The sequence below is a fragment of the Capsicum annuum genome, chromosome 2 (assembly GCF_002878395.1).
Source record: "Capsicum annuum cultivar UCD-10X-F1 chromosome 2, UCD10Xv1.1, whole genome shotgun sequence".
Taxonomy (NCBI): domain Eukaryota; kingdom Viridiplantae; phylum Streptophyta; class Magnoliopsida; order Solanales; family Solanaceae; genus Capsicum; species Capsicum annuum.
In genome coordinates this window covers 136,197,968-136,222,028 of record NC_061112.1, presented here as the reverse complement: position 1 = coordinate 136,222,028, position 24,061 = coordinate 136,197,968, and the positions used below count along the sequence as shown (strand labels likewise).

Below are 24,061 nucleotides of genomic sequence, written 5' to 3'. Positions count from 1 at the left end.
AAAACACAAAAAACAACAAACTAGTTAATGTTAGAAAAGAAAACATCACAAACTCTCAAGCTCTCACACTTTGAAATGCCTCTCAATTGGCCTCACAAGTGTTGGTAACTCGTTTATACTCCAAGGAGATTACTTGGTACCAATTGGGGCTCGAGGTTGATAGATTCTCTTTTGAAACAACTCAAAGAAAATACGTACGGACTTCAACCAAGAAACTACAACGAATTTCAAAAAGCTAAAAGCACAGAAAGAAACGTAGACACGAATAAACGAACCAAAAAACTAATTTACAACCTAGTAGACAATTACTAGTTTGTTAATTAGCAATAGAATCAACAAATTGCAACTAAGAAACAAAGATTAAAAACTAAGAAATCAAAAATTAAAGCCTAAATTAGTCGTGTGAACAGTAAAACGTGACGTGGCAGCCACGTATTGGTTGCGGTCTTAACAAATTTTATTTTTCAAAATTGGAAGTCTTGAACAATTTGTGATTTGGAATTGGTGGGAATTGATTTAGGAGGGAAACAAGTCTTGAAATCCTATTGTCAAATTCAAAAGTGGAAGACTTGACTTTTTTGTACCATCCCCCTTAAAACAAGGTCCTTAAAACAAGGAAAGTTGTTGGGAAGTGATTGACTAGTTGATAGGTGATGTTAAGTCTTCCAAGACTAACAAGCTTTTACCTTTTTCTGTTCAACTTTATAGATCTAGTATTCACTTTATTTTAACAAGTCTTGAAAGGGATGAAGAACATCAAGAACAACTTCAACGATCACCAAGAACATAACAATCCCAACAACCAATTCCAACAACAACAATGCCAACAAATCACGGCCAAGTCCACCAAGATGACAACACAACCGGCTAAAACTTTAAGTTCACAACAACACTTCAACAAATGCAAGCTCAAATTTAGATCTTGACTCAAGAGTGTTAGTGATGAAAAAAACTAACACTTGAAACACCAAGACAAACAAAATGACTCCTAGATCTAATGTTCAAGTCTCGGCCAAACACAACAAACTTTCGGCCAAGATCCAAACTCAAGAACACTACTATTTTTTTTTGTATTTTCAAGCAAGCTAGCCCAAGATTGATCTTGTGGGAACAAAATTAAGCCATGCTCTGATACCAAATGATACAAGATCAACAAAGGAGGCACAAAACAAACACCAAAACAGTCCACAAGTTGGAAGAACCAAGGACCCCTTTGGTGACCACTCTCGGATTCACTACAACAACAACGAAAACACAATAACAACAAGATATTAAAGTGTTCAACACCTCTAAAATCAGTGAGCCAACAAAATAGATTAACAACACAAGCACAAGAACAAAATGAACACAAAGTCTCAGTTTTGGGAAACCAAACCTGAGAATGAACAACAACAACAATGAAATAGATAGATAGATAGGTAACTTGACATACAAATGTACAAACACTATGAACCTAAGCGTATATTAAACACAAAGACCCAAGAATTCATACAAGTAACAACAAGCTCTACAGTAACCTCAAGGGAATGGGATTCCCAAGCAACCAACGTTTCAAAACTAGCACCAACGCAAGTGATATCCACACTTGTTTACAAGGAATCCACCTTGCAAGACTCTCTCTCTAGAGCTCTCAAAAATATCATCAAAGTTATGACAAAATGACCTAACATGTTCTATTTATAGCCTAGGTTTCAACTTAATACAAAATGACTAGAATGCCCTTAATGAGCCAAGACAAAACGGAGGCCTTGGAGTGTGCATATTGGATGGCTTTGGAGTGTTGGGACTTGTTCTCTACACTTCAAAGCTTGTTCCATTGGTTGGGCAGCCACCCGGGCTCGAGTCTTTATGTATTGGTCCATAATCACGATCGTACTTGTAGGGTTTGTTTGGTAAACTTAGCAAAGACTTACAGATCACTACGATCTTTTGCGACAGTCAGAATGCTATCTTCCTTACGAAAGATCAGATATTTCACGAGAGGACAAAGCACATAGATGTTCGGTATCATTTTGTGAGTGGAATTATTGTTCGTGGTGATATTCTGGTAAGCAAGATTAGTACCCATGATAACCTGATATGATGACCAAGATACTACCAAGTGCCAAGTTTGAGCATTGCTTGGACTTGGTTGGTGTTGGCTATTAAGAGAACAGATGTGCCCTTAGGGGATTTTGTGGAAGAGGTGGAGAGTTTGTCTTGAAATGGATTTGAGTTCTGAATTAGAATTCATGTCAAGGTGGAGATTGTTAGTGTTGTGACCCAAATTTTGTTGATCCGACCCTCAAAGTTTCGCGATGCGACCCATGTTTGTGATTTTCAAGGTCTATGGTGGTAACGTATCGGCCCGATCCCGGAGCCCACCACTGATCCAAATGGGGTTGCGGGGGCTTCGCCCCTGCAGTATGGACCTTTATGTTTTTGGGACTAGGACCTATTTGTACGCACGTATTATACAAGTGCGATTTAGTGGGATGTTTCGGATTATTCATATACACAAGAAATTGAGACTATCGTCTCTGTACTCTCTCTCCATTATAGTGAAGTTCTTTGTATCTGCCCATAGTTTTTCTCGCAAGGATTTCCATGTAAATCTGCGTGTTTTTGTTTTTTCTTTTGCTTGTGGTTTGCTTATTTTCTGCCCGATCATAACAACCCTCGGCTCACGAAAATAATAGGAATGAAGCAATCGAGGCTACTAAACAAGGCATGTCTCCATATATCCAACTCATCTTCTCAAAATCATTTCCTATTCATTTTGGCTTGATACCCAAAACCATAGAACAACCAACATCCTCAGCTAATGTAGGATTCTAACAAATAGTCCATGTTGTACACTTCAAGAACAGATTGAAAATATAACTTTTTCGAAAAAAAGTATGAAACTTTATAGAATAAAAAGGCTCTCATTTTCCGGTCTTTCCTTTTTTTTCCCTTTAAATTTGTAAAAAAAGCAGTCCGATGCACTAAAGCTACCGCTATACGCAGTGTCCAGGGAAGGGCCCCACCACAAAGGTGTATCCTACGCAGCCCTACCTTGCATTTCTGCCAGAGGTTGTTTCCAAGGCTTGAACCCATGACCTTCTGATCACGTGGCAGCAACTTTACCAGCAAGGCTCCCCTTTTAATTTGTGAGAAAGAAAAAAACGAAGAGAAAAACTAATGAACTAAATTCTAGGCTGTGCAATTTCTTTTTTCTTTTTTCCTTCAGAATTCGCAGAACCCAAATCACAAAAAGTAACAAAAACTAAAAGCAGAAAAGCAAACTCAACTATTATATTTCACAATCAAGAACCTTATAAACACCAAATTTTAACACATAGTTCTTGCTGTTTCATCAATTATATCAATCAAATGTACACAAAGCTGAACAGTTAAGCATTCCCAAGTTTCAATTTTTCACAAAAGTGGAGATATATCAAAAACAGAAAGAGTTAAAAATACATACCTTGCAATATACACTCACGAGTCCAATAAGTGAGAGTGGGGAAGTAGCAAACAAGTAGAATATGCCTCTATTTTAGGGACCAAAACAAAAATGTTCAAATTTAGCGTTCAGATTCCTTTGAGTTTTAGAAACTCCTAATGTGCCCCCACGTTCACATAAATGGTAAAATGACCAACTATTCCTGACTATTTACTAGGCTAGGAGTATTTTACTTACTCCGTATCCGGTACCGTATTAAAATCTGACTAATTAAAATTTGTGTCGGATAGGATCTCATTTGGGGTTAGCGCGAGTATTTTACTTACTTGTGTTCCATCTGATGTGATGGTAAGCCACACCATTTAAATTAGTATAAATTTTACCACTTATAATATTAGTGGTAGTAGAAAAACTATATTTAAATTAATAACAGTTGAAAGTTCCTTTTAATTAAATAAAGAACATGCGACATATTTTAAAATTTTAAAAATTATCTTAGAATGTATACATTGTAATTGCAAGTCCTCAAGGATGATAATGTATATGTTAAATTTCAAATATGATAATTTTATATTATCCTCTTTTAACGTATAAAACTAATTATGATAAATTCTTTGTGTTTTTTATTAAATACGAAGTAATATCTAAATATGCCAAGAAAATTAGTCAGAAATTTAACACAATTACATAACATATTTTTTTTGTTGTGACACTACTGAGAGTTGCCATACAACACCCAATTATTAATATCTTTTGAAGTAGTGGCTATTATGCGATTGAAATTACTAAAAGTCAAAAAATATCAATATTGTCCCCAAATTTTTGACTTGAGAATCCCATTTAAGTCTCATTCACAATATATAAAAAATTAATCTATATATTTAGAATCAACACCAAACATGTATAGTTTGAGGTTGCATATGTATAAAGTTCAATTGATTTGCTTGAATGTCAAACTAACTTTAGATATCATATTTCTAAAGTCGTCTCAAAATGTATACATTTACAAAAACTTTTTAAAACAAACATAAATTAAATAGCATCGTAAAAATTGAATATATCCAATTAATAACATGTTTGGTCAAACTTATTTTCTCAAATATTGCTTAATTTTTTCTAAAAAGAGGTGTTTGGCAAGCATTTTTTCACAAACTAAAAAAAAATAGTTTTTCCATACAAATGTTTTTTTGAAATATACTTTTGAAAAAAATACACCTAAAAATACTTTTGAAAATCTTAGCCAAACACTGATGGTTGTTCAATGTGTTTTCAAAATTTATTGGTCAACTACAAAGCTATTTTTCACCAATAGTACTTTTTTGAAAAATACAAAATACATTTTTTAAAATAAGTTGATTTTATAAGACTGATACTACAAATCCAATAAACTCTGCCATTTAATGGGCTAGTGACCCAATAGGAGGGTTATACATCAGGCCCATTTCTCAACCCAGCCCATCAAAAGTAACTCCAACCCTAACCTTCCTTCCCTTATATATTCTTCTCACTTCTCACAAACCCCCCTTTCATCGTCTTCCCCGTAACCCTAGCCGCAGTCGCTTCCACAGGATCTTCGCAGCCAATTCATTCTCCAAGCCATGGTAATTTATAATCAAAATACGCTTATACATCTTTTTATTTCAATTTTTCTGATATTTAGCAGTTTTTTGTTTGACGTATTTTTGATGTTTGGTTGGTGGAAATAGGCGGACGTTGAAGGTGATGTTGCGACAGGACAGCCAAAGAAGAGAACGTTTAAGAAGTTCAGTTACAGAGGAGTGGATCTCGATGCTCTTCTTGATATGTCTACTGATGAGCTTGTTAAGCTCTTCCCTGCTCGTCCTCGTAGAAGGTATCTGATTATTTTCTATAGTTCTTTTGCAAATGTGTATTGTTAAATTGTTGTTGATTTGCTTTGCATGAGCTTGTATTTTGTTATTGTAGAAGTGTAGGACAATTAGTTAATTGAACATAAATCTGTTGCAAGCGTAAGTGAACAGGGTAGTAGGCGTTGTTTAATTGAAGAACTTGTTATTAGAGATTGATAATCAGGGCAAAAAACAGATCTTGCTTCTCTTACCAAAAAAGGCTCAGCTTTTTGAAGTACTTCTCGTTAGTTGTATATTGAAGTTATATATTTACTTGCACTTGCAAAATGTAGTTAGAAAACAAACAAGTTATGCTCGAAATGGTTATATTTGAACAAAATGCTGGTAAACCAAAAGTAATTGAACCAGAGGCACCTGTGGATGTAATGATTGGATGTAAATATTTCTTCTGTGTAAGCTCATTTTAATACGTGGAGTTGTTTTCTTGTCTGGGAAAGTGACAGTTTGATTTGTAATTGTGTTAGGTTCCAGAGGGGTTTAAAGAGGAAGCCTATGGCTTTGATCAAGAAGCTGCGCAAGGCGGTAAGAAAATCAGTTTTACCATTATGACTAATTTTGTTAGGTGCTGTCAACTATTTGTATTAAGGAATAACTAGGTAGTCAGGGACTGTGTGGACCTCATTGTTGAAGAAAACACTCCTTTAAAATGAAAGCTGAAAATTTAGTTTGAATGATATGCCTTTGTTTGGAATGATTTAATTAACTGCCAGGTCCAGTCTGTCTTTTGTGTATTAATTGGAGAAAATTGTATTAGTGTAACTGCATAGTACTTCATGCCATAGTTAATTTGACTCATTAGTCAAAACACAACTGAAATGTGAAGTTGTACTGGCCTACTGGGTACTTATCAGTGCTTTTCATCAAAGTTGATAGTTGCGACCCCTTCTAATTGAACATGAATAATCTAGAAAAATATTAGTGTAATGTAGTGGATCTTTTAAGTATCTTTGTGGTTTTTAGATATAACTTATTGGTAATATCTGAGAGGTTGTGAATATAGGCGCCTAAGGCCGAGCGCTTCCCTCGTTAATTAAGAGGTGGCGTGGTATTCCACAGAGTGAGGTTTTTATTTGTGGCGCACCATGTGCGTAGGCGCACAGTAATTGTTTGGGATCTCCATGGTCACTTTGCTGCCTCAACTTACAGCCAAAGTGATGGGAATGCCCTATATTTCATTCTTCTGCAGTAGCATTGTCTTTCATCTGCCGCTAAAGTTTCAACACATTTGTTTGCTGAATTTAAAATGTCACAGCACTGCGTCTTGTCTTGGTAAGAGACAAGTAAATGGTCTTGAACTAGATGGCCTGTTTGGTAAATTTTCTTGTCAATTTTTGGGGAAGGAGGAAAGGGCTTCTGATGTTCATGTTCTATTCTTCTGAAAGTCACTTTCCTCATGCAACCACCTCTCCCTACAGAAATAAACAGGATTTAATGCTTGCAACCCAGTGTTTCATGGTTTGCAAGTTTGGCTTTGCTGTTACATTGGAATATTTCCTTCACGTTTTACACTACTAATTGGTAATCAGGTCCCCGTCTTTTCATTGATACAATTAATACATATTCATGCAGAAACGTGAGGCCCCACCAGGTGAGAAGCCCGAGGTTGTGAGAACACATTTGAGGAACATGGTCATCGTACCTGAGATGATTGGAAGCGTTATTGGAATCTACAATGGAAAAACATTCAACCAAATTGAGGTCAAGCCTGAAATGATTAGTCACTACTTAGCTGAGTTCTCCATCTCATACAAGCCTGTCAAGCACGGTAGGCCCGGTATTGGTGCTACTCACTCATCAAGGTTTATTCCATTGAAGTGATCTAGGCAGAGCTTGTTGTTTTGTTTTTTTAGTAATGCTGGTACTTTCTTTTTCTGCAATTTTGAAGAGAACAGTGGATGCTGAATGGTGTGATCAGTTAGAGACTAGTAATTTGCTGATACATTGCAACATTTCAGTTATTGTGCTTATATAGAGCTTTATTCTATTTTGATTTTTAAGATGTGTTTAGTTATAGACTACGTGCCTTAATTTCTTTGAAGTCTGTTTAAATCCTACTAGTGTTAATATACTTTATTTTTCCAATTTTTTCTCACTCAAATCAGTTTTTGTGGAAATTTAGTGTGGCTTTGCTCGGTGCCACAACTAAAATATGTTAAGAAGAAAGTAGTTGTATTTTGGTATGTGTACTTATAGATCAAACCCATTAAAAGTAAAACATCAGTACTCCCGAGTTCCAACATAGAAGTGTATGGTAGCAGTTTAGTATAGACTCAGGCCTTTAAATTGGTGCACTTATATTGTCGTGGCCTTCTGTTCTTTAGTCACTTGCTTGTTAACATATAATGTTTGACAGTAATGTATTTTTAAGTCATTTTGCCCTCTTGAATTATGTATGCTGCAAACGATAGTTTCAGTGAGTTCTGTTCAAGTTGATTAATTGCTGTTGTGCTGAGGTATCATAGCACTGAATTGAGATTGCGTTTGTTTAACTAAATATGAAGTTCAGCAAGGTTTAAAAAATTCCCTTGTTATTTCCATGAAAATTTGGGTACAAAATCAACGAACGTTTAGAAAAACAAAGCAATTAGGGGGTTCTAGCCCCTAGAATGTGTAACATATTCTTTGGTTCTTTGAGCGTCAAAAGTAAAGTCAATTCCCCCTCCCTGGAACTCCCCTCAATACAAATCAAGTGTTTAACAGAAAACAAAACAAAACCGTTGTTAAAAGTAAAAATCGAAGACCATCATAGATTCGTCTCACTTAGATATCCTTCTTGAAGGCGACGTCTGTTGATGGGAGCCATTTGTCACCCTGAATGAACTGCTTAACAGAGAACTTGTTAGCTTCTTTACTAGTAATATTCAGTTTCAATCCCTTCCAGTTGACTCTATTTTTAGTCACAGCCCCTGGGCCAAAGTTTCTGTATTCAACATAGTAAATAGTGTCTGGTGCTGTCGTACCCACCCAAGGTAACCACCCTTTAGGATCAATGAAACCGGCCATCATTGTATTCATGTAAACAGTGGTGGAGTAGTTCTTCCATGGCCTACCCAAGAAAGTACTTACTCCCGTAAGGTTAGCTGATGGCCAAACAGTGCAATTCTGAATAGCAATTCCAGTGTTCTGATTAGGGTCGATTTTGCCTTGAGCTGTGATTGTGTTTTGTTGGCCAGGCATTGGTTTCTTGGGCAGTATGTTGCAGTTCTGGAAAACAACTGCTGAGTTACCAAATATGAAGTCTACAGTGCCATAGATATTGCATTCTCTGTAGAATTGGCGATTGGAGTGCGAGTAGAGTGTGTCTTGATACGCATCGAATTTGCAGCGGTAAAAGACTGAGAGATCAGCAGTGGACATTAGGGCCACTGCTTGATGCTTTGCTGCACCTGCTGTGTTGCGGAATCCCATGTCACGAGCGATAAATCCCTTACCAAACACAGCTGCGTACGAAGATAAAGCGTAAAACAATCAGACAACTTCTCCAATTTGATGCAAAAATTTAGAGCGCAAGGGGCCGGGGTAGAAGAGCTGTAGTACTGAGAGGAGAAACACGTGGTCTCAGCCCAAATTTGAGCGGAGATAAAAATATTGTGTGATCTTCTTTTATCTGTCTAAGCTTTGACGGAAAGAGTTGCGTGTGGACTTAGAAGGTATCCCATGCCGATGCAATGATTATCAGAGAAAAAAAAACCGTACAGTTGTAATGATTTTCTTTATTGGTTTAGAAAAGATGTTTTAATCAGAAGAGGGAAAATATTTATTCTCAGAAAAAGAAGTGTTTCTAATTTTTCAGACCATGGTTACCCATATAAATAATTCATACTTATAAAATTAAAACCTAGTCTCTCTTGCCATCGTGCATGTATGAAATTAATGTATCGTGTTTCTTGTTAATAACATGCATGCATGTTATTAACGACCTGAGAACGTTTAGGAACTACATGGCACTATATAATATATGATTCATGCAAAATTTAAAACAAATTAGACTTACCAAAAGTTGCTGTTTGGAAAGTGGGAGTTCCATCTACAAAGTTAAGAGAACCAGAAACAATAGTAGCATCCATGCCATCACCAATCATCATAACATTCCATTTAGTCTTCTCAACCCTAACATTCTCAACATAAATACCCTTCTTCACATATATCACAAATCTCTTTTTACTCTTCTCAGGCACAACATTAAGTGCCTCACCAATATTGGTAAAATCCCCACTCCCATCTCTAGCCACCACAACATCCACCTTCAAGTTATCATTCCCCTTTGAAGATTGAAGCAGTTTCCTATCTTTTGAACTCATCCAGCTAGGAAAATCACCATCAAAATCCATCAAAAGACGCCTTCTCCCAATCTGTCCTATGCGATCAATGGACTCCGCTGAATTCTGAATAGATTGATCAATGTTATCAATAATGGACAAGCCGTTACTAGTAGATTCCCCTGAATTCTTAAAGTTATGTGAAGCAACACTAGCAAATGCAGGAGCTGCACTACCTAAACCATCTATGCATGTTTGCTGGTAAGTTCCAGCAGCACTCAACCTCGTCTTGAGGTCAGCAAAGGCCTCTCTTAACGACTTTTTTGGTATGGAAAGTGATTCATTCAGGCTATCCAATGCAAGTGAAAGAAGATCATGACAACTATCTAGGGCTTTAACAGCCATAGGATCGGAAATGTTCTTCAATTCTGGTAAATTGAAGAACACATCCGATGCTCTTGACAACTCGTCAACAGCAACTTGGACGGATAATTTGTAAATGTCTTGAGGGTTAAGGTCTTTTGATTTGGCTAGAGGGCCAAGGCTGTTGTAACATGATTGAGGGTACAATGTTATGTCACAAACAGCCTTAATGGCTGTGGAAAAAGAATTGGAATTGCTGGCTGATGAATTACCATTGTTTTTGCCAAGTTTTATTCCAACTACAGCAGCCACTATACAACCAACAAATACTATAGAGGAAACTGCAATAATGGTGATCCTCTTGATTGTTTTTTTTCGAGAAGCAACATTTTCTTGATCATTTGCACTAGGAAGGGACATTTTCTTTTATAGGTAGTTTTGTTTCCCTTCACTTTTTTTGGTTTTTGAATTCCTTGTTGGGAATTGGAAAAGGGAGGTGTTTATATAGGATGAGTTTTTATGTTTTACGTGCAAGGCATAACGTGGAATTTATAAGGTTATATATGGAGAAGATCGAGGCTATTAAAACAAAGGTGCTAGTCATGTTTTTTTTCTTTAATTTTGTGTTATGGACCAGTTCAGTGTCATCGTTTTTTGCTCTAATCACCAAAATTTGAGTTTAGTTTTATCAGAAGAAAAATAAAAAAATATTATTACAATAATTGCTTTTACTTCTCGAACGGAAAATATAAGTATCTTTCATATTTGACTATAGGAAAAGTTTGGACAACTATAATTGAAGGTTCCTCTTCACATACCATAACACCATATTTCTTTGTTTGCCTCGAGGATTTGCATTGACGCCCTGACAATTTTGATCGCAAGTTTGCAACATTCAGTCATATGAACGTTAAAGGTAATAAGTAATATGACTATAAAGAAAACAATTTCGTTTGAGGGAGGGAGGGGGTGTTTAACTGAAAATGGCGTTAAAAATTGTAAGGGAAAGAGTAAAGCAGGTTTTTGACTAAGTTTGTAAACTTGTCTAAGTTAACTGTCCTCGGTAACACCTAAGTGCTTATAAGGCAAGTATTTGTAAGTTATATTGTAAAGTGCTTACTATTTTGGTGTAAAAATACGTTCATGTTATATTTCCTTGTGAATAACTTTAAGGATATCTTTACAATTATTTTAGCATTAAAAATGCTTATCAACTCATTTTTATTTATCAAATACTCATTGTGTGGTTGTAAATTATTTCATTAAAGATAAAAGAAATTTTTTTGAAGTTAAATTGTTACTAATTATAGTAAGGAGGCATTTCCCTTGTTTTATTTGAACGGACTAAAAAGAAAAGTGTGTCATGGAACGAACGGAGTTGCTACTTTCAATACTCCAATCCAAATTCGTAGGGGAGAAAGAAAACTTTAGGAAAATGTAGTTGCATTTCTATTGTATATTGTATTAACAGATTAGTAGTAGTAGGAAAATGTTGTGGTTAGCCGTGGTTAACAACATATATATATACTAATTCAAAATATGACCCAATCTAACAGGATTCTTTTGATTCACGATCATTTGTCTTTTTTTTTTTTTTTTTGTTTTTTCTGGTCTTCTAATAAAAGAAAAAGATAAAAATGAAAGAATGGCAGCCAGAATTTTGTTAGATTTAGCCCTCGTTTTCTAAACTATATAGTTAACAACATATATACTAATTCAGTTTTGCTGAAAAGTTATCTCTCTTCAAAATAGTTTGCGAGGTTGGTTAGTTACTTAATAATTTGTGCCTGTTGTATTCTTTTTGTATCTCCGATAATACTTTTCACTTTTATTAATTTGTCGTCTGATTTTTTCATTATAGAAGATTGCTTTGTAACTAGCTTCTTCAGCATGGTTATTTCAAACCTAATTTAATTTTTTTGTTTTTTAAATTCATAGAATAAATTATCATAGGAATGGAACTAGCTTGAGACAAAGATAGTGCCATCGCACTTACACTATATTTCGTTGAAGAATAATTCTCGACTAAATTAGTATTAAAAGTCTAAACATTTATCTGTCTAATTAAACAAATGAAACAGCACAAATAAGTCCAAAGAATGTTACTCTTAAAATATTAGGTTGACCCAACATTGATCTAGTTGCATTATGAAATTAACATAGACTTTCGTTTAGTTTTTACAATTAAAGAAAATTATACTAGATAGTCGTCCATCAAAATAATAGCCAACAAATATATATTGTTATTTATATATTTAGTAGTGAATATAATTTTTTTGAACGACTGGACATATATGTAATTTACCCGTTGAATAGTAGCCCAATTTTGATAATCAAATAGGTAGGAATTTGCTCTCTTACAAGTTACAACCGCGTAACTCATATTAGATTAAGGACTAATTAAAGTATAATAGGACCCAATCAAAAACAGAAGAAAAATGATCAAATCTAATGGAAGAATAAAGAAAAACTAATGAGTTAAATTAAACAATATTACTGATTTTGGGCATTTGCAATTAATTACTAAGATATATGTAGAGTAAGTTTCCAAGAAATTTCTACTCCACATACCAATTAAATTGTTTGTGACTATCCACTTAATGTGAATCAATGTATAACTTGACCAAATTTTAGGAATTTAATTAGAGACTTGTTAATTTGTTTAAAATTTAATTCTTTAAATTGAATTCTCACGATGTTTGTAAGAGGGATAGTTTTAAATATCTCGGGTCTATGATTCAGGGGAATGACGAGATTGATGAGGATGTCTCTAAGCGTATTGGAGCAGGTTGGATAAAGTGGAGGCTCGCCTCGGAAGTGTTGTGCGATAAGAAGGTGCCCTTAAAGCTTAAAGGTAAGTTCTACAAAGTGGCAGTCCGCCCGGCTATGCTGTATGGTGCGGAGCGTTAGCCAGTCAAGAACTCCTATATTCAAAAATTGAAGGTAGTGGAAATGAGAATGTTGCATTGGATGTGTGGGCTTACTAGAGGGGATAGAGTTAAGAATGAGATTATCTGGGAGATGGTGAGAGTGGCGTCGGTGGAAGACAAGATGAGAGAAGGAAGGTTGAGATGGTTTGGGTATGTGAATGAGGAGAGACACGGAAGCGCCAGTTCGTAGGTGTGAGAGACTAGCTTTGGATGGTTTCAAAAGTAGTAGACGCAGACCGAAGAACTACTGGAGAGAGGTTATTAGACATGACATGGAACTGCTACAGCTTACTGAGGACATGGCCCTAGATAGGAATGTGTGGAGGTCACGGGTAAGGGTAGAAGGCTAGTGCGGGTATGGATTGTGACTACTAGTTAGGGATCTCTTCTGTAGCCGGTTTAGTAACCCTAGAACTGTCCTTTGGTAGGAGCCACTAGTGTATTCTACTACTAGGTGGGTGTCCTTGTCTTATTTCTTATTTCCTATTTCTTATTTTCGTAGTGCGCTTATTTTCGTGTCGCTCTTATTTTTATTATTATTGTTTCTTATTTCTTAGTTTTCTGTTATGTCACCCATCCTGTTTCATGTATTACTATAACCTTGTTAACTATTCTTTATCTAGAGCCGGGGATCTATCGGAAACAACCGCTCTACCTCTTTAGAGGTAGCGGTATGGACTGCGTACATTCTACCCTCCCCAGACCCCATTTAATGGGAATACACTGGGTTTGTTGTTGTTTGATTTTAATATTTCATGAAATACTTCTTCATTGTATTGTATGCAGTATGGATACAAAAAGTTAATGATACTAATTTGACTAATTATGAACCATTATTAGAAGAAAAAATTGCAGCTTGGTTTGGATAGGTGTTACCTGTTGTAGTGCGTTGTATTGTTAGTTTAACTATAATATTTGATTTAGTTATTATTTAAATGTTATTGTATCACTATCATTAAGTAGTGTGACAACAAGAAATATCATTTTATGTGTAATGATTGATTCAGGGTGATTATGTCACTATCTTTCTTTTCTTTCTCATTTTACGTTTGCTTATTATTTAGTAATCATACATCTCCTAATTTTACTTTTTTTTTTTTAATAATTATACCTTGTACCTTACCTTTTTATTATTTATAATATCACAAATTTATTTTTCAAATTGTCTATGCATAAGTTATTTATGTAAGCGACTTCAATAACGTAATGATTGCAAGCTAACCTGATAGAGAAAACGTTACATAAGTATATAATTCCCATAACTGGATAAATTCAGATTTTAAAAATTATTTAAGTTTGATAACAGAAGATGATATCGAATATTTAAGATTTACAAATCAAAATTCAACTATAATGACGTAGTATTATAGTTAGTGTGTGTGCCCTACCAATTTTAATATTTTACGCTACTGATTGCCTATCAGTGAAATAAGATAACGTGGTTCACAGAAGTAAAATTTGAACACAGTATTTTTACGTGGAAAAAAGCCGGCTCAAGAAGGGTGTAAAAAAACCACGACTTGTACCTCTACAGGATTTAACCCCAACTTCACTATAACGAGCCTCAACAAAAAACAAATTAAAAGACTTCTTGTAAACTAAGAATTAAAACTTCTAACTCCTACTTCTACAAACAACAAATTACAAGACTTCTTGTAAACTAGGAATTAAAACTTCTAACTCCTACTTCTACAAGACACTAATCTTCCCAAGATAAGTGTTCTCAAGTATTTGAGTTCCCCAACTTGAAGACGTTAATTCTAACTCAGTTTATACTTCACTGAGACTAGAGCTTGCAACTCAACCCAACTTGAAGATGTTAATCCTAACTCAGTTTATACTTCACTGAGACTAGAGATTACAACTCAATATAACTCAATGAACAACCTATTACACAAAGTCTATGACTCTAAGTAAGGGACCAAGACTAGAGATTACAACTCAATATAACTCAATGAATAACCTATTACACAAAGTCTATGACTCTAAGTAAGGGACCAGGTTGCTCCACTAGCTCCTTCAAGCTGTAGAACTGATTTGCTGTTTGTTGACTATCTTTCATTGCTTGAGTGAAACACTTGAATGACATATGTTGTATTTAAACCAACTCTTGATGGAATCCTTCAGTTGATGTACTCTTCTATCTTCAATAGGACTCCTAGGTAGTTTCACTTTTTTGTTGCTGCCGTCTCTCTCCTAGATTGAGTAGGACTCTTCTCCTTTATCCCTTAGTCTCCTTGATCAACCTAACTTTTATCTTCTCCTTAATCATAGCAATTGACACAAATCTGAACTTCCTTGCTTATCCACTCTTGTCCTAATGGACTGTCAGCCTTGTATTAATTTCAACATGCAGTTCATGTGACAACAGTAGTTTTACTTGTGTGGAACAGCTAGCACAACATGTTTCATTCATATGTCCATCATCAAAAGTTCAAAACCTTTCATTCCCTAACAATTACGTTTATTGACAAAACCCATTAAGTAGCATACAGTCGAAAGTGACTTGCATGTTTAACAAAGATTTTAGAATGTTTAACTTTGACAAATAAATTAGTTTAGCAGTTTTAGCAATAACAATAACTAGCTGTTAGTTGTAAGTGTTTACCCAACAAACAATAATGACTTTTCGAGTTTAAGAAAGTGTCAAGGTAGTACTGGATAATATACTCTAATTACTACATAAACTCGTCTTTAACGTATAAGTTTTTATTAAACAAGTTGTTATGAGCAATAATTACAACTACAACCAAAACAAATGTATAAGATTATTAAACTATCCAAAGATACTGATATATGTCGCACTTGTTGCATCCATAAAAAAGAAAAAAAAAATGGGATACACATAAATACAATTTTTAAATTGGTTAAATTAGGCGAGTCAAAATGGATTGAGCTAACAAATGAATCAATTTAGAAAAAAAAAATATATATTTTCATCATTTAATTGTACGATTTGTCCTTCAATTGAGTTGAGATTTAATTTTTGCCCTTAGTAATTGAATTTGTTCTTGCCTAATAGAGGATAAGTTCCTTAAAGGCACTTGTGGAATATTATGATGGAAAAATACAAATTTCTTTTGAATTTTTTTTTATTTTTCCTCGAGAGGAAAAAGTTAAGGGAGTTTTACATGTATCCGATTAGTTTATCCATAATTACATCCTATCTCAACTTTTTTCAAAATTTCATAAAATTTTAATTTTTAATTTTTCAAATACATGGTATCAAAAGAGATACATGATTGATGTTATATTTTGAACAACTAATTTATTGTAATTATGGAAAGTAATGGTCATTAACTCATTGAAGGAGTAATTTATTTGCAGATCTTCTAATCAACATCTAAACATCCCCAAAAAGGTATTTAGTTAATAATGCAATTTTTCTTTGAAATATTCTTCTTCATATTCAACTTTTAGATTCATTCTTCTTTAGCTTTACTTGTTTTTTCTTGATGTTATTTTTCTTTTTCAACTTTTTGCAATAAATATCAAACCCTGAAAAAAGAGGTACAAATATTGATTAAAAACGTGTCATGGTAAGACATGATGTATCAGTAAAAAATAAGATTTGAAATACAAATGTATAACAGGTCACAATACAAAAAATACATCAGATGCAGAGATAATACATATTTTAAAAGAGATACATACAGAAATCTTCTAACTATGTACATGTCTATGAAAGAGATACATATCAAAAAAATTAATCAGGTGTACAGATACAAAGAATATGCACCTGAAACATATAAATAGAACTAAGCTAAATTATTTATCTCGAATTAAAATATTTAAATACAAAAATTGCTAAACTTTTAGTAAGATGTCTTTTGTTGTGACTTCAACATCTTTTCTTTTCGAAACAACACTTTTTCATCTAGAAGTACCAGATTTTCTTTTCTTTGATGTTATAGTTTAACGGAGTTCACAGAGTTTCATCCTCAGTCGTCTATTGAATTGTCGTTTGCTAGGTTAAGGATTGACGGTGATCGTAGATACCGTATGCCGCCATCGTTTCTTGTTTCTCCGGTGGATACTTCGATGGCGAATAGGGAAACGAAAGTTTTCTGAAAAATACATTAAAGAAGGAGGAGGTTGGACATCAATGACATTAAATCAGTGAAGAGAAGATATGAAGACAAATTTTTAGGGGGGCAATAAATTATATCAAAATTTTTAGGATAGAAGTTATGAGATTTAAAGAGCGAGACTGTAAATAAGGAATATTTATAAATTTTTTTAAGTGAATAAAGTTTTAATAATTTAGATATCTTAAGTTGTAGTTTTGTGAAATTTTTTCAAAAATTAAAGATCAGCCCAACATAAGGGCAGAAGTGTAAATCATCCCATTTTCATAAGTGTCGTGATCCGTTCAAACTTAAATGGGTTGAGTAGACATATTTTTATGGACTAATTTTGACACCTTACGTCCAACCATGAAGATTCTTATTTGGGGAACAATTCTCCACATTGTTACATAGTCTTCAAATTGATGTCTGAGGCTTCATTTGTTTGCACTTAATGGAGGTCTGAATCTGAATGGTTCAGACTTCAGACCATTAAGTGCATTTGTTTTTTATTAAGGTTTTAACTTTTAATAAGTATGAATAGGTCTTAATCATTCAGATCTACAATCAAGTCTTAATAGGTCTGAAGGGATATTCTGGTGTTGGATAATATTCACCATTCTATTTATAATCGGCAGTCACCACCATTAACCACCTCTGCCACCGTCACCATTGTCAACCACCACCACCACCCACCTCCACCATCACAACCACCATCGACAAAAACTACTGCTATCAATTACAATTGTCAACCGCTACCACACCTACTACCTCTTTTATTCTAATTATATTCACCATTACCACTGCCGTCAACAACACCACAATCAGTAACCACTAACGGCCAATCCCTACTATCAACTAACTTATCTATCACAACTATCACCACCACTAACTACCACTAATACATCACAACCTCTACACATTCTTTAGCCACCACCACCATTGTCACTAGTAACGTCACTTCTACCATCACTTCAATCAATATCATCGCTACAATTTATCTATGCTAACAATCATCACACCATCACAACAAATAACATCTCCAACTAACACCAACACATCGTCAATCATCATGAATTCATGTTTCAGCCAACACAATCAACACCTTAAACTACTAACATCAAGCACCGTCACATCACAACAACAACCACCACCATCAATCGCCACCATCATAACAGTCACTACAATACCAACCATCACAATTATCACCACCAACATTATTAATCACTAACATCAATCATTGTCACCGCAACCACCATTATAAGCCATCTCCACTATCACTGACAAACATAAATGTTTTTTCTCAATCAAATACTAATGATTTTGTTGTATTGAATTACATACTTTTTAAATATATAATTAATTTTTTATTTGAATTGTATTTTTTATTTTATTACGTATACAAATAATTTTTTTTATATATTCAGATGTTGAAAAACAAATAGTCTTAATAATTCAATTTTCAGATTTAGAGACAACCTCTTAATTATTAGTTGTGCATTCAGGTTCAGACTTTTGAATCCTAACAAAAACAAATGGAGCCTGAATGCACCTAAGTCTATGTTGGTGTCAAAGTTGCACAATAATAATTTATTAGCCACAAAAAGAGATACAATTGTTATGAATGGGCCTGGATGCGTAGTTTCGGAGCAGGCCAACACCAAATTAAGCGGCTATATTTGAGATCCAGGTCAATAAATAGACTCGGTGGGAGAAATAAGTCTTTTCCCTCTCATCACGTTCTTCTTTTTGTTAAAATTCCCCTGTTATCTTTTCTATTCCCTTAGTTTGATCTTTTAGGTTTCCATTGTAATTCCTAGGTTGAGCTTTCTATCAAAGAAATTATTACTAGGTTGTTGAAGTATTGAAGCATTCCCTTCATTGGTGATTGCATAATTGCCACTAGAAACTAAATTGGACCACATATGCCCTTTAGAATATGCATGTCGGTCCAAATATGCTCTTATTAGTGTTATGTTGAAATAAGGACATTTTTACCCAATGAAGGACATTTAAAGGGCACTTTTTCACTTTTTTTTTCCCACCATATTTTAATCATCCGATTGCAACCTTACTTTTATACTTTGTATACCCGATTAAACTGAATTTATGGCCTAAAGCCAACTTTAAGTAAAAAAATTTAGATTTAAGTGATAAAATTGTAAATATGTTTATTTGATTTGATTGGCTTTAAGAAGAAGTCCTTAAATTTAATTGATAAAATTATAAATATGTTTATTCGATTTTTTTTTTATTGTGATGGTGTACGTGCCATCTTTTTTTTATTCTGACTATTTAAGTGACTACATGTTAGTACTTGTTGTATAGTTTTTGTACGAGATGTTAGTTTTTGAACATCTAGGTTTTAAAATATTGCATTGATCTAATTTTATTTAGCTTTAAAAATTAGTCAAATTAACTGTTAGAGCAAAAAAAAAAACACATAAATTAGATGGAAGGGATATTTATCTGAATAATATCTATGTTTCTAAATAAACTCTGTATAAAATATCAAAAGACAAGCATAAATGTTGTTCTTTTTAAGAAATAATGTTACTAATTCTATAATATATACTATATAATATTGGCTTTAATTGCTTTCCCCTTCAGCCGACACTGATAACGATATAATCAATGTAAACTTATCATGAGCGGATTCTAAGAAAGATAGAATATATGCAAACCTATGATGAAGGGAAGGACCCAATGAAGGAAAATTTTTTGGTTTCATTCACGTACTGAAAGTAACATTTCTCAAAATAGTAGTTCTTTTTTTTTGGCCGTATGGATAAGAGAATCCATGGGCCAATATTAATATGAACGTTTGTAGCCTCCCCCGTTTGAATTTTCAAATAAAGTGCAGGTGAATAATGTGACTGATTTTCATCTTCAATAATGCAAGGTATATACCCTACCAAAAAAAGATCGAAAAGATAAATGTGTAGAAAGATACAAAAGCAAAATCAGTACCTCTCTGTATAAAAGATAAAGCTGCATTAGTAACGTAGTACTATTGGTTGATAACTGTAGAACCAAATCAAGCAGGTACTACCATTTTCTCTCCCTTCCTTATCATGTGTTTGCTGGTGCTGTACTGTCCAGGCCTCATGCATTGCTCGTTTTCTTGTTTTTGTTAAATCATCATAATAATTATATATTGCTTTTGCAAGTTTGTTTGATTCAATGTGTTTTTCTGCAGAGGGATGGAAAATGCAGAAGCATAAGAATACTAATATTCACTTGCTCATCGTCTTGTTGATACTTGTGGCGTTACCTTTGAGCTCATATTCGAGGTATGACGATGATTATCCAGAGAAATATGCAGTGATATTTGATGCTGGAAGCACTGGTAGCAGAGTTCATGTCTTCCGTTTTAACCCAAATATGGAACTCCTCAACATTGCCAATGATGGCAGTACGTTCCTTACATAGTACTAAAGTATTTTTGCACTCTTATTTTACAATTAAAGAATAGTTCATGTTAAGTTAACCCGCACTAATCAAGATTTTTTTTTGTCTGTTGATTAATTACATTAATCGAGGATTTTAAAAGCTTAATTAACATGACGTGGTTCATGGTTCGTACGATATTACACGTTATTAGTGGCATTATTGGTCTCAATGCTAAGAACCAAAAGGGGATTTTCCATACTAATTAAAGTTTAAACTAAATTTCTAAAGACAGGTAAAACTTTTTTTTTCTTTTAGTTTCCATTAATTTCCTATTTATTTTTAAACCTTTGGCAGATAAAACCAGGTCTGAGTTCATGCTGCTGCAAATTCTCTAAAACCTCTTCTTGAGAAAGCTGAAGTTGTTGTCCCTAAGAATTTACACACTCAAACTCCTATTAAAATTGGGTCAGTCACTCTTAATTATCAGAAAAATTACTAATTAATATTGTTGTGGAAAAAATTAGTACAGCTATTAACATTATTCTTGGGTTAATGTTAATTAATTAATACAGGCAACTGCAGGACTGAGGTTGTTAAAGGGTGATGCATCCGAAAAGATTCTGCAAGCAGTACAAATTTTATCCTTACTTGCCGTTAGTAATTGGAAAATTGATCTTAATTAATGTATTATTTGATAATCCTTCATAATACAAATTTTAATTATTGCTTTTTCTTATTATAATTACTTTGGTTAAGGTGAGAGATTTGCTGAAGAATGAGACAAGTCTGAGTTACAAGGATGAATGGGTCTCTGTTCTTGAAGGAAATCAAGAAGGTTCTTATTTTTGGGTAAGTTTGTTTAATTATTAAACTTTTACTTTACATGACAAAAGAATATTTTTTTTTTGTGATTTAATGTTATAATTGGTTAATTAAAGATAGTGTTCATGCGTGAAAATAACATGCTAAAAGCCTGCAAAACTAATGAAAATCTCTTTACTTCAGGAAAATATATAAATAAAAAGATGATGTAGGGTGTGGTTAAATTTATAGATGGGCATTCATTTTCACTTCTCTTTAACATCAAAGCCACTATACTATCTTTTTTTTTTTATATAGAAAAAAGGCTTTGTCAATTTAGTATAATAACAAAAAAGTTGAATAATCATACCTGAAATCACCCCTTGTATTTGGAAAACAAGAAAGTTTTTCACCGGCAGTTGGCAGAGTGTTCGAGTTGGTTGGGAAAGTAATCTCCCCGAATAGGGATCACAAGTACTCGACTTGTTTTTGGTCGACTTATACAATTTACCTCTTCAATATGATTTGTGGGCTATTATATTAGAGCAAGGTTTACTCTCTATGCACACCCGAAGAACAGCGACCGCAGATTTTCTTGTCAACCATTAAAAAAGGAGCTTTCCAAATGTCATACAAATATTTCGCCAACAGTTAAAAGTTAAAATGACTTGTTTTTATCATGAAAATGCAGGTGGCTTTGAACTATTTGTATGGGAATTTGGGCAAAAATTACTCAGGCACCATTGCTACAATTGATCTTGGAGGTGGTTCAGTCTAAATTGCTTATGCTGTATCAAAACAAAGTGCTTTAAATGCTCCAAAGTTACCTAAAGGAGAGCCTTATGTTCAACAAAAATCACTTCTTGGAACAAATTATTACCTCTATGTTCACAGGTTTCATTTTTTTATAATTTATAGTAATTATTTTCCTATTAATAGATTTATTTAATTTCTCAAAGCACTGCTAATTAACAACTTTATATTTGTGTTCATTCATGCGCTACAGTTTTCTAAATTATGGATTATTAGCGGCCAGAGCTGAGATTTTGAATCCCTCTAAAAATTCTACCACTCCATGCATCGTGGAAGGACATGATGGTACTTTTCTTCTAACAAATAATTAAACTATATTAATCAAAGGATTAATAACACTTCTGATTCTGCAGTTATTTCAAAATTTCTAATTTTAGTCCTTGTGATATTCGACTAAACCTATTTTGCCTTCATAAATGTAAATATGTTTGATTGTGAACACTCAGAAATGTACCATGATTACAAATTGTTTAACCAAGTAACTACTAGTGTGTGTGATATAAATAAACTTGTATTATACCTCTATATTTGACTGTAATATAGTTCTAAAATAGTTAAAATATAGTAACATCTTTCATACATAAAGGACTAATAATATAAACATTTCAATTAATTAAAAATTAAATGTATTTGGTCAAATACTTTTTTAACATTTAAATTGTTTCTTTTTTTTTTTTAATCTTTTACTTGAAGGATACTACACATGTAATGGAGTAGCTTATAAAGCAGCAGCACAAAAACATGGTCCAAGTGTTAGGAGATGCAAAGCAATAATTAGACACCATAATTGTTCATTTGCTGGAGTTTGGAATGGTGGTGGTGGGGCTGGAACCACAAATCTCCATGTCTCTTCATTTTTCTATGATTTTGCTTCTGTGGTAAGTATAGTAGAAAATGAATTATTAGTCTATATATATCCCTATTTATTCATATATATTATGTGATGATTTGATTAATAATTTAATTGTAGGTTGGTATAGTAGATCCAAAAGAGCCATCTGGTATATCTCAGGCAATACAATATTATAAAGCAGCAAAGCTTGCTTGCCAGACTAAGAAGCAAAACATGAAATTAGTATTCCCTAGCATTGGAGATAGAGACATACCCTTTATCTGCAGGGATTTAACGTATGAATACACATTGTTGGTAGATGGATTTGGTAATTTCTTTAATTAACTTCTTTGTTTAGCCAATATTATTATGTAGTACCTTTTGTTTCTACCTGTTTTTAATATCACACTTTTTTTGGATTAATGAACGTAACAGTCATTGATCCTTACAGAAAGACCACATTTGTGCATCAAGTTAAATACCTTGTTGAAGCAGCATGGCCATTAGGCTCTGCTATTGATGTTGTCTCATCCACAACATGACAACATATGTTAGGATATTAGTATTTTATTTAGGTGAATCTCCTGTTTCTTTCTCTTTAATTTCTCCAGTTAATTTTGGACTTTGAATTGCTTTAGTATTTAACGACCTAGCTAGTTTTGCTCTCCCTGTAGACATTCTTCACTTATGGATATCTCAGTCTTATATCAAGATCCTGCATTCTATCAATAATAGAATAATAATCCCATCTCTAGTACTGTTGTTCCCAATGATTCCCCCTATCTCTCCTGTGCCTGAATTGCCTAGGCGGGAGCCATCGGTATTAAGCTTATAGGTTCCCACTATAACCCAGACCATCGGTATTTCAAGTATCAAACGCTTATAGATTATCTGTTACTATTAACTAGCAAATCCTTAATTGTGAAAAATTAAAGAGAGAACTTTCTGTAGGAACGGAATAATTGGAATATCTTCATTTAACTAAACTGTTTTATTTTTATTCTAATGATAATACTAAGATGATATATAGATATCTTTTGATTTACTTATTAATAATTTTACCTTAGCTTGCTGGAAGGGTTGAGAGGTCAATGCTCCTATTAATATCTATCAAAGAAATTGAGCTGTCGTATTCAACATTTTAAAAATCTGACTTCTTCCACGGATTCTCAGTCAATTTTCATAATGAAATATTGAATTCTAATATCCACTCCAATGAAGCAGACAGAAAAAAAAAATGTCATATAGTACTAGCATTATGTATGGTATATGTTAATTTGGACTGAG

At 33.7% G+C, this 24,061-nt stretch overlaps 2 protein-coding genes and 1 pseudogene across 2 annotated transcripts; 2 read left to right on the top strand and 1 right to left on the bottom strand.

The window, feature by feature from the left end:
- The first annotated feature begins 4,868 nt into the window (after positions 1-4,868).
- On the top strand, positions 4,869-7,313 carry LOC107859718 (40S ribosomal protein S15). The gene is made up of 4 exons (XM_016704808.2): positions 4,869-5,028; positions 5,134-5,279; positions 5,781-5,838; positions 6,886-7,313. The coding sequence occupies exons 1-4, from the start codon at positions 5,026-5,028 to the stop codon at positions 7,132-7,134; spliced, it is 456 nt and encodes a 151-aa protein (XP_016560294.1). The 5' UTR covers positions 4,869-5,025; the 3' UTR covers positions 7,135-7,313.
- Positions 7,314-8,076: 763 nt separating this feature from the next.
- LOC107858260 (probable pectinesterase/pectinesterase inhibitor 46) lies at positions 8,077-10,358 on the bottom strand. The gene is made up of 2 exons (XM_016702943.2): positions 9,311-10,358; positions 8,077-8,756 (listed from the first exon to the last, which is right to left on the bottom strand). Exons 1-2 carry the CDS (start codon positions 10,356-10,358, stop codon positions 8,077-8,079), a joined length of 1,728 nt encoding a protein of 575 aa, XP_016558429.1.
- Positions 10,359-20,007: 9,649 nt separating this feature from the next.
- On the top strand, positions 20,008-23,720 carry LOC107858259 (annotated as a pseudogene).
- Positions 23,721-24,061: the final 341 nt, after the last annotated feature.